General features: G+C 39.0%; 1 protein-coding gene across 1 annotated transcript; it reads right to left on the bottom strand.

The window, feature by feature from the left end:
• Nucleotides 1-1,907: 1,907 nt before the first annotated feature.
• Nucleotides 1,908-11,334, bottom strand: UTP18 (UTP18 small subunit processome component). Its single transcript, XM_074888972.1, has 14 exons — nucleotides 10,996-11,334; nucleotides 10,663-10,790; nucleotides 10,467-10,562; nucleotides 9,772-9,851; nucleotides 9,448-9,533; nucleotides 8,691-8,816; nucleotides 7,639-7,813; nucleotides 7,195-7,295; nucleotides 6,280-6,370; nucleotides 5,852-5,975; nucleotides 4,799-4,973; nucleotides 4,011-4,153; nucleotides 2,781-2,839; nucleotides 1,908-2,109 (listed from the first exon to the last, which is right to left on the bottom strand). The coding sequence occupies exons 1-13, from the start codon at nucleotides 11,296-11,298 to the stop codon at nucleotides 2,815-2,817; spliced, it is 1,653 nt and encodes a 550-aa protein (XP_074745073.1). The 5' UTR covers nucleotides 11,299-11,334; the 3' UTR covers nucleotides 1,908-2,109; nucleotides 2,781-2,814.
• Between the last annotated feature and the right edge of the window lie 278 nt (nucleotides 11,335-11,612).

Here is an 11,612-nt window from a genome sequence, read left to right as displayed (position 1 = left end):
TCTGTATCCTCCCCCTAGATCTTACAAATCACAGCAAAAAAAAAAAGGGATTTAGAGGATAACAAGAGGCCTTAAAATACTTTGAGAAACATCCCCAGGTGAGAAACCAGCTTCTTTTCAAGGTGTGCTATGACTGCTACATCCACTAGATGGGTTCAGCACGACATACAAAGAGGAGAATCTCATTTGCGGTCTGATCACCAAGCATTTGGAAAAATCATGTAGCAGTTGAAACAGTTCCACCATAGCTTTCCAAATAATCTTGAGAGCAGCAATCCTGGATATTAAATGAGACACAGAAGAAAAAAAAAAAAAATCACTCAGTCATTCGGGAATTTGCTAAACCACCTGCACCCCAAACACACCTCTCAAACAGGAGCAGGATCAAACACCAGATTCAAGATAAGCGTGGTAGCAAACCCAATAATCTTCTAAATAACCAGTGTTATTCCAACATCTAGTCAGGTTTTTTTCTTGGAGGTTTCCTCTCTAAGCACTAACCAGACTAATTCTCTTTAGCTTGCAAAATCGGACAAGATCACAGCCTGAAGGGGAAAGGCTGCAGTGATAAATATTTAATGGACTACATCAATAAAATTTATTTTGCCAAGGAGAATGGAAGGAGAGGAAAAGAGAGAAGTAATTCATTAAAAGAACTTCGGTTTAGTAATGACAGAAAAAAAAGCTGTGCTAGAAAAAATTAAACACAAAGAGGTTTTAAATAGGTCAGAGGCTTAAGTACTCTCAACACATGACAGAGAGCTGAGTTTTCAGAATGAGTACAGTGATATGTATACTTAATAGTAATTCATCCCATTGCAAATAAATATCCCTGGACACACTGGTAACAGTTTCAACTTCTTGCAATACTTCATATCACCCAACCTTTAAGACCTGTTTAGTACATGAAAAGTGTCATTTCTCAAAATCCATTAAGAAATGTAAAAAGCACCTTGAGGTTTCTGTAATTTTAAGGCAAAAGTCTTATCTATTTTATATTGGATGGGACAGTAAGTTACGTTTTCCAGAAAACAAAAATGAAACAGCAAGAATTAAGGTATTAAGTACAAAACTTAAACATTCTTGTACTATGTCCCCATAACTCAGGATAGAGCTTAATATTTGCAACTTACATTACAGAATTTGCAAAAAGAAATGTTTAATCTCTCCTTCCTGCCTGCCACTATTTGAAATCGCCTGCAGTGATAGAAGAGTAGATGGCACCTCAGAATGTCTTACGACACCTTTTCCATTTACTCTCCTGCTCCACCCAATCTGGACCTTTTACAACCACAAGTCAGCAGGATGGGCAAGGAACATCAGAAACTTGTCCTTATGCTAACTGAAGTTCAGAAACCCATTAATTCTCAAGTTCTAATTCTAGATCTGCCAATGACTTGCTATACAGCTTTGAAACACTGGATTTGGGATTTCTTTTAATGGGTGAGGTGGAGCAGCACATACTGCGCAAAGGGTGGCACAGTCTCCTGACAAGCAGATTAAATGGTATTAAAATACTTTACAGCTACTTCAGTGAGACTTTTAGTAAAAGATTTCATCTATTAAAGCCCTACCTTTTCAGAAGCCTTTGCTTTAAAATTATTTACTAGTTTTGTGGCTGAAGTAACACTACTTAAACCTCTCTAATAGTGAAATACAGAAGTGATTAAGAAAAGACAAATTCCGTCGATAACCACAACCAAAACCTCACTCATCAGCAGTGCTGTCACGGGACAAAGTGGTCAGTACCATGAAGCAGTCAGGTCTCCAAATGAGTGATTAAGTGCTGCCCTCTAGTGAAGGCATGAAGCACGTTCAGCATCTAAATTTCTGAAAGTAACAAAATCTCAGTCACAGACAGATTTTAGCTAATTTGTTTGTAACAAAAGAATGCTACAGCAAGCATCTTTAAATAAAGTGTGCTTATGATTTATTTTTTATTATAAAATTATGATTTAATTTTACTCTTCCATACTACTTATCAGGTACATTAATTAAAGAACAACGTTTAAAAACACAGATGTTAACATTAATATTTTTGAACTTCCAAATAAAATAAAAAAACTTGTTTGGTTTTGTCCATCTACTTGTATCTGCAGGTTGCACCACCTGTGGAAAGATCAGTACAGAGAATTCTGTTAGTATCTTCCAAACATTTAGCCATCACAAAATTTTATGTAAGCTTAACACACAGAAGACATACCTGCTTCCAGTCTGAACAAGTTTAGCTTCCAATCATTAAGACATTTTGGGTCAAGCAGAACTACTGTATTACTGTCAAGGCTACAGGTCTTCCCAGTTTCCCAAGAACAGGTTAAAGTGTACAATAAAATCATATCTGCATATGAGCTACGCTTCAAATTTCAGTAATTTATGTAATCTAAATTTGAAATTACACAGACTCGTGTGGGCTCACTTACATGACTTCATAACAGGATCAAGCCAAGTATCTGCCAGCCTACAGCTGTTTTTAACAACACTGCTATGAGTTTGATTTAAATATATTCAGAATTTTAAAACTGCTGTCAACAGGACTGAGCAGAAGTTTAGTTGAACTACAAACTCCCTGTAAGAGTATCATTAGTAAAGCTGGGATTAACAAAAGAAGCCTGACTCTTGCCCATCATGTGGAGCCTACTACATGAGTGATCCAGACAGAACAGTTTCAGATTACACGGTATTAAGAACTTCTTGTTACCATCTATAAAGAGATTGAAGTAACAAAATGAAAATAAGGTTCCTCAAGACAATGTTGTCAACAGTTCTAGTGCTACTTTTACCTCAGTTCTGGTCTATTTTTTCTTCTATCTTGTTTTAAAAATCTGAATAATGTTTCAGCCTGAAGAAAAAAAAAAGTTGAGACAGATTTAAAACTTTTCAGCAACTTGAGTGAACAACACAAAGCAGCAACGACTATTCAGTAGTGTCACTCTGAGTATTCTTCACTAATGTGAAATACAGGTGTAGCAAGAGATAGCAATCATCCATGCTAGACTGACTTCAAGCGCCATCATAATATGCACTTTAAGTTCAAATAAAGGACAAATCACAAGATTTAGTCACATTTTTATAGACTTGCTTAGGAGTCTTTTTGTAAATTCTCCCTGTCAGACTTCATAAATCATTAAAATCGCACGTGAAAAACACAAAAGTATCACAAAGTTGCTTAGCTTAAAAAAATACTCCTGCTCCGAATTATTACTGCTCCTCACTCCAATCACACCAGCAGAAAAAATCCAACCCCTCTCCGTTCTCACAAAAAGGCTAAAGTTAAGCTTACGCTAGTCAGATATCAACCACTGAGTTAAGAGTTCCACATTAAATCTAGGATTTTAGAATCTAATTCTAAGCTGGCAGTGTCCTCACAATAAACCACCATCTTGCCACACGCACTACCCAACAACGTTGCGCAAGCCTTCAAACCTCACTGAGCCTGAGCACTGACCACAGGATCGCTGGATGGCGGAGGTCGGAAGGAACCTCTGGAGATCATCTGTCCAAGCCTCCCTGCTCAAAGCGGGGCCACCCCGAGACAGTTGCTCTGGACCCAGATGGCTTTTGAGTATCTCCTAGGATGGAGTCTCCACAACCTCTCCGAGCAGCCTGTGCCAGTACTCAGTCACCCTCTCTCCAAAGATGCTATTCCCTGTCTTTACAACCAGAACAAAGCCATGCCAGGTACAAGTGTGAACACTGAGGCACAGACCTTCTTTTAATCTTCTGAACTATTTTTTTAATAGAGAGAACATCCAGTATTGGGCTTTTTACATCCTAGTTATTTCAGAAAAGGACAATGACAGTTGACAGGGATGTCTGCAGCAATGTATATTTTATAATCAGACAATAAACAAGGCTCATTCTCCAGAAAGCAAAGCCAGCTCCACACTCAATTAAGTCATCAGGTGGAATTCAGATCACAAAGTCAAACCTTATCATTTATCAGTCATCTGCCCCATTTTACAGAATATAAACATGTTATCTGGGATTAATAAACCTAAATTAGTACATACCTAAATAACAGAGCTTTGCCCTTGTTATTTGCTACAGAGAAAAAACCACTTCTGGGAGAAAAGTCCATAGATTGAGCAAGATAAATTTGTTTTCTTCTGAACACCGGGAAGTTTGAGAATACAGTATATGAAGGAATGTGTACCTATTCAGAAATACATAATTAGTTATAACAATTACGAAAAAAACACTAAAATTAAAATTAAAGTACAATTTAAAATTGAAGGTCAATGTTAAGTTCAAATGTTCAGTTATACTCCTATCGTACACCACTTTTATATAGAGAGTTCTACTGGAGAAAAGGTGCAGGGAACATACTATAAAGCCAGTTATGGCAACTCATTTATTTTTAAGTAATTACATCTAAGCAGTAAAAATAGGCTTTCAAACCCTCAGATTAATTCAATAGTTCCACTGTTGGCCAGAATTCCGACACGGCTGGCAAATTTTTGAATGAGCTAGGAAAAACACCACATAGTAAGACTGTTACAGTTAACAGCTGCTGGAAATGCACATTCGTTGCTGAGTTATATTTACAGCACTAAAATAAGGGCATTTTAAAGAGAAAAACAAAAGGTAAACTGGGCCATAAGATATTATTTTCAGACCAAGTTCCCTGAAGACAAACAATTAATTCCTTATGAATGTACAATATCTTGTAGGTGCCCTGATCTGCTCAGTCTAGCAAATTTGGTATTCTGCATATCTGTTCATTATCCATTTTATTATGTCACCAGGAACATTTTTGATCAAGGTACAAAAACACGTGCACTAAAGAAGCTGAACATACCAGTTTAACAGCCTCATCAGTTTCACAGGAAGCCACTGCCAAAATTTCTGTGGTGGGATTGAAGGTCACACACGTAGCAGATGTAACCAGGTTCATTATTGCTTTAACTGGTTTAGGATGGCTTTCTTTGAGACAGACATCAGTAGTATATAAATTTACAACTCCAGAAGCTGAACTAGAAAGAGAAATTAACAAAGACTATACCAAGAAATAACATTTACAGTACATATTACCTTGTTATCTCTAGCCACCATTTAACTAAAAATGTAATTTCCAATTATTTACTGGAGTTTGTAACGATACCTTGTTTGGAGCTTAATTTTGCTTTGGGATATTTAGCAGAGGGGTTTGTTGTTTGTTTTTTTATTTATATATGAAGAGTCACACTTAACTGAGGAGAACCTTGATAAGCCCATCTCTTACATACAATTAATTCAAAGCAGTGAGAGCTTGGTATCAAGAAATTCTGAAATGGTTTCAAGCCTTCTGGGGTTTTCCTATACCCTGTAAGACCTCTTAAAAATCCTCTTCTACAGTGAGCTAAGAAAATGCATATTGTACTTAAGTATTTGCTAGTCTCATTTAAAAGAATTGATATGCCAGCTGAAGTTGCATCTCAGGAAGTATACTTGGAGAAACACTTTCAAGATTGTGGCTTTGAGTTGAGGCATCTTTTCAAGTGCCAACATGCTATTTTGCAGGAGCCAAATTTGGAGCATACAAAAGAGAAAAGGGGGAAGACCCTGAATCAACATTTGTACTGCAGAATTTGTGATTTCAGTCAGTATGATTTCAAATTTAACTGCTAAACCCATAAATGGCAACAGTAATACTTTAGGAGTTATACTGGTCTTAAGAGTGTTAAGGTATTTTATATATACACAGAACAAATTAAATTACAATAAAGCAGGCAACAGTCATCTTTTCACCTCTACTCTAACCTTATCAAATCCAAACTTGCTCCATGTTCCTATACTCTCACCAGCCACCAGTAAGTTCACTGAAGAGCTTCAAAATGAGACAGGAAGAAGTTGTCAAATCCAAGTCACTTACCCACATGCCACATACTGGTCATTTTTTGAAATTGCGATGCACTTTCCCTCCAAAGAACCTTCATCTTCGAATTTGTGTAGACACTTTCTGCTTCTCACATCCCAAATGAAAACTTCGCCTTCCTCTGGTTGCAGAATAAAGTAGATTATAGAAACCATATATACAGAACACATTTGTTAAAACATTTTGCATTAGATGACAACTATTAGCTCATTTACAACTATCAAATATAGGGTATTTTTTAAAAAACAACTAAAGGCATAATAAAATAGTTAACTCCCTTCTTTAATGATGGACCGCTTGGTTGTATTCTTAGGACCGATACTGGCAAAAAGTCTTTTAATTATCTTTGTAAACATTAAATGACTTATAAAAACTTACGCAATGTAAATGGAATTATGATTAGTGCTGTTAGAGAGAACACTCACTTGAATAGCTATATATTTTGCTGCTGTCTGAAGTGAAAGCACATGCAGTGCATCTCCCATTTATCTTCATAGTGCTAATCAGTTCCTTTGTCTGCAGGATGAAGAACAATGGTGACAATGATTCTAACCAAAACCTGTAGGAGAGTTGTTTCCATACTCCTGTCCCACAAAAACCTCAAGTTATCTACACTGACATTAAAAGAACAGCATCAACATTTTCAGTGCCTACAGACCAAAGCACAGGCCAATGCTTATGAGTGTGTGATCAATTTTATTATTGCACAACTACAGCTAGTACAATAAACACTCATTTGCTCCCTCACTGAAGGGTCTTCATTACACAATGCAACTGAACTTGCTTTTTAAAAAGTATTTTTCCTAGTAAGTTTAAAACAAATCCAGCTGCATCATATGGCATTTTAAAATTTAACTGAAAAAATTGTATATGCATTACGAATCGCAGTAGATGGCATGATTCATGAACACAGTACATCAGCATGCACTAGCACGATTCCCAAAAAAGCAGTCCTATATTTCTTCCACCCTCAGATGCCTGTTGCCATGCTGAGGCTGTTCCTTTTGCCAGCACGGTGTTCGTGCAATCAGCTGAAATACAACATTGACATATGACTTTTTCCAGTGACAGCTTAAAAACCCCATGAAACTCTGCCCTTGGCTCTACCAGTTCCAAAGAGAACTGCATAGTCAGAAAAAATTCTCAGACACCTCAAAATAATTTTCTAAAGCTACAGTTAGTTGATTCAGCAGCTCATTTTTGAAGGCTGTTAGAGTATGTGTCAAACCTTTGTTTCACCTGAAAGCTTGATTGCTTTTCAGATTAAATATAAGCAAGCAGATTCAAAAGGAAAAAGGTTCCCAGAACCTGGGGCTACATGAACCATGAAGAGAAACTACCTTCATTGACAACAAGTGAAGGTAACCTGAAGTTCCAGTTAGAAGCATAAGGGATCCATCTGGAGAGACTTCAAAGTTTCTGATAAATCTTTCCTCCACACCTTTAAAAAGAGATTCAGAACTTCAAATTGGCATAATTTATTCTTTTTCTTCAACATTCAGAGGTATGATGAGTACAAATAAGACTTGACTCCACTTCAACTTTTCATTTCTGTAATACACTGCCACAGTAAAGCTACAGCTCAACTTTGTTTGTGTGAAAATTAACTTTTAATATCCCAGACAAACTAAAGCTAAAGGTATTCAAGTAAAGATCCCCAAAGACAAGTTGAAAATAGAATCTCCAACAATTCACTGCACTTTCTTTTAAAGCAAATTCATATGCCATCTCTATTTGGTACATCTTCAACTATGCCCAGACACTTACAGCACTATAAAACATACCTCTTACTTTCTGTATAGGAATAATATTTCCACTCATCATGTCATATACAAAGAACATTTTATGGTGAGCACCAGTGGCTATAACTTGTTCTCCATCAACACTGAAACAAGCCTTATGAATTGGAAAACCTTCCAAATAGATGCTCTGTATTCTTGGATTCCTTATACCATCAACCTTGAAAAAAAAAAACCCAGATCATCATATTAAGGAACATACCAAATACTTTTACACAGGAAATTCATATCAACTAGCCAGTACAAGAGACTTACACATTAAGAGGTACATCACTTGAAAGCATCAATCCCTTCCTCTCTTCTCAATCTACAAATAACCTGGTTCCTGGCTCCTCACCCTATATATCAGGCACTCTCAGCCTTCCTGGATATACCTCACACTCTTCCCTTCCCTGTCTTGCCCATCCTTTGTTCAAATAACCACTTCTATTGTGCTTTTCTAAACAAAAACATTTGCTTCCCATTGCTCTTTCCTGCAGCCCCATGGGAGTGTCAAATTCAACTTGTGTCTTTGACCATTTCACCAATACTGGGCCATGTTGAAAATTCCTAGTTATGGTCTTTAGTTTTCAAAGGAGCAAGGTAGGAGTGTCCCAGGATGAGTAGCTTCCTGCTGCAGTAGAGTCTCTCCAACCCCAAAATGATTTCACAGCAATATTAATTTTAAATTAGACTGCTCCCCAAACTACAGGCTCTATAAACAAATCAAGAAAAAAAAAAGTATCTCATTAGTCTTTGTCACTGCAAACCTTAAAACCAAACATTTTTAAAAACAAATCTTCAACTAAAAACTCTGATACAACTAAGTTCGCCTATAGTCTGCAAGTGGTTGGTATGAAGTCACAGAGGGAAATTTCTTCCAACAAGATGCCCTCGTCAAATTCAGTTGTAACCACAGACATTGCAACCCCTGTGAGCACACCATCACAGGAAAAGAGAAGAGAAGGTCTATCATGCCAGGCTATCTCAGGTATACTTATTAAAAAAAAGATTCAGTATTTGTGCCCATTTAGATAATATAGATTAAAATTCTTCACCTGAAAGAGTGACACAGATCGATCATGTCCAGCAGTCATAACGACTTGAGCAGATGGATTAAACTGCACAGTTACCAGCCTTCCATCAGCAAAACGTTCCTGATTAGCAGGCAAGCAGGTCCTCAACTAGAACAAAGATCAAGCAGTTTAAAAAAAAATACTACTTAAACATTTTTGCTTAGGCTGATGAACAGTCAGTTTAATTGCTCTTTATTGTACAAGAGCAAGACCTCAAACCCTATGATGAACTTTTAGACAGCATGATGTAAGAAAAACATAGAGACAGTAAGTTCGGTAAGTTGCTTCCATGCAACAGAGTAGATAAACTAACTAGCCTTTCTCCTGACTTTGAAATTAACAGTCTATGTAAAACTAGTTGCATTCTCACTCATGAAATAGCTGCAGAAGAAACAGGGTAAGGAACACTCACTTAAGGCTGTCTTTTCTCAAAGACCATTTCAGTAGTCTCTAAATTGCGGGAGAATTCCATCCTTCCTGTGCAAAAATAAAAATCCTACTACAGGATGCTACTTTAGACTACAGAAACTAATTCTTGTGTCAAGTAACACATCTCAATTTATTGTTTCATGCTTTTATGATGTGACCTATCCAATTTGTCCAAATGTTTACTCTTTAGTTTCCAGTTACAAAAATAAGAAGTTCATATAATCACTAGTTTTACTTCCCAAACAACACCAAACACAGTCAGAGTGTGACTATGGGTCAAACTGAGGTGGAAAGATAGGCTTGCCTTTACCTTCAAAATACCTCTTGGCAGGGACTCTGAGTATGATATGAAATTGCCAGTCCTGCATAGCAGATCATCATCTTCATCACTGTCACCTAATTGAGACAAAGCACATCGAAAAGGCTAATTCCACAAACAATCCCACATCAAAACCTACAAATTCCTTAGAGAAACAAATTAAATCAAAGCACTCTGAAGGAAGGAATAAAGCTGATTTATCCAGCATACTATCACAGTACTGAAACAAGAGAAAACATCAAAAATAATTATTTTCTAAGAAGCTGAATAGGGAAACACAGAAACTCTTATTAAATTAGTAATGGATTTATTTACTGTCACTTGCAGTCCTTTTGGATTTCTTCCTGTTTTCTAAATCAGCCCAGGCAGGAACTCCTCCCATAGCTCGCTGAAACCTACCAAGAGAAGGGTGAGGATGGAAAAGGAAAAAAAAATAAACTTTTTTGATAAAGTAATTTTCTTCTATGCATTAAGTATTACAAGATGTACAGTCACAATTTTGCAAGATGACTTGCACTTAGAACACTATGCAAGTTATTTAAACGTTCAGTTTTCTGTTTTGCTGACTTCATAAATGTGAAACTAAAGCAAAATTGATGCCAAACATTAAAGCACTGTTCTTTAGAACAATACATGCTAATACCAACACAACCCAAACACCTCTCAGCTCAGTCTTATACACTATATTAAGTTAGCATCTTCCACCATCCTATTTATAAACCAATGTATCGCTATGAAAGATTTATGGTATAACTCCCTAGAATACAGATTAATTTGTGCACCTCTACTAAAATAAGTATTAAACTAATTAGTCTAAACAATGCCAATGCACATTTTATTTACTATGCCTAGTATTATTTTAGATTTTAAAATACTACAATTAGTGTAAGAAGCACTAGCTTTAAACAGACCACATGAATACAATGGGTAAAGGGCAAAATGACTTTGAGTATCACATAAATGTATCTCATCTTAATAAAGTTAACCACAAAAACATTAATGAAACTCACTGTTCTTCAAGTCTTCTTTTTAACTTTTTCTTAGTAAGCGTCTTCTCAGCATCACTTTTCATGAAATCTTTCCTATACCTATGGGTCATATCAACACTGGAGGAAAAAAACACAGAGAACGTGAAAATTCAAACGAAGCCACTGGCAGCCACTCTTAAATGTGACACATAACTCCTACTTGCAAACTTGAACTTACTTTTCCTCAGCTTCATCATCTTCGTCCACCCAGGCTGGCTTCTTAGGCAAAAATTTACTTTTTGCTTGATTTTCTACTTCCGAATCACTGGAGTCTTTCTGAAGACTTTTCCTCTCTGTAGCGTTAAGCTGAAAACAACCGAAGAGGCCATTTTAGCCCAGCCACGGCTCGGTACCGGGAGGTGACAGACAGCGGCGGGGAACGGGCAGGGCCAAGGAACCGAAGCAAGCACCAGCCGCTGCTGGGGACCGCGCAGGGCGCCGCCTCCCCGCGCTCCCCGGGCCTCGGGACAGGCCGCGGGGCAGGAGCCGCCTACCGGGCCCCGAGCCCTACCCGCTGCGGGCCGGCCAGGCACTGCAGCAGCTCGTCCTCTCCCGCGTTGAGGCTGTCGCCGAACACCAGCTCCTCCAGCTCCCGCTCGGCACCCGACGTGCGGGAAAGGGCCTTCAGGTGCCGCGCGCGGCGAGACGCCTCCGCCGCTGCCGCCGCCCGCTCAGCCGCCGCCCGCTCAGCTACCGCCGCCGCCTCCGTGCGTGGCTGGAGCCGCTTCGCTGTTTTCTTCGGCTTCGCTGTTTTCTTCGGTTTCGCTGTTTTCTTCGGTTTCTTCATCTTCTCGGCCCCCGGCACAGGCCGCATCACTCCCCACGGCGCCGCCTCCCGCCGGAACCGGAACGCGTGTTCTACGGCCACGTGACGCCCGCTTATATCAGCTCCCTCGCCCCGCCCCCCGCGCCTGATAGGCTCGCACCGCTGCCCCTCCTCAGCCCACGTGATCCGGGTACGGTCCCTGGCCTCAAGCTGCTGTCACGTGACCTCCTTTCTTTGCCTTCTCCCCCCCCCCGCCCCACGCTCCCCGTGACGCGGCTCACGGCCGGGCCGCTCCATTGCGCGCCCGCAGGGGTTCCCCCGCCCCGGGTGGCCACAAGCGCCCTTCCCCGGTGGCTCCGCAG

This window comes from Strix uralensis, chromosome 19 (assembly GCF_047716275.1).
Source record: "Strix uralensis isolate ZFMK-TIS-50842 chromosome 19, bStrUra1, whole genome shotgun sequence".
NCBI classification, from domain to species: domain Eukaryota; kingdom Metazoa; phylum Chordata; class Aves; order Strigiformes; family Strigidae; genus Strix; species Strix uralensis.
Note: the sequence above shows the minus strand (reverse complement) of the source record. Positions and strands in the feature narration are given on the sequence as shown.

Coding starts and splice junctions, on each gene's coding strand:
- UTP18 (XM_074888972.1), bottom strand. CDS start 11,298: ATGCGGCCTGTGCCGGGGGCCGAGAAGATGAAGAAACCGAAGAAAACA. Junction 9,852..10,466: donor AAAAGAAGACTTGAAGAACA/GTGAGTTTCATT, acceptor TTCTCTTGGTAG/GTTTCAGCGAGCTATGGGAG. Junction 4,974..5,851: donor GACCAGTATGTGGCATGTGG/GTAAGTGACTTG, acceptor TTCTCTTTCTAG/TTCAGCTTCTGGAGTTGTAA.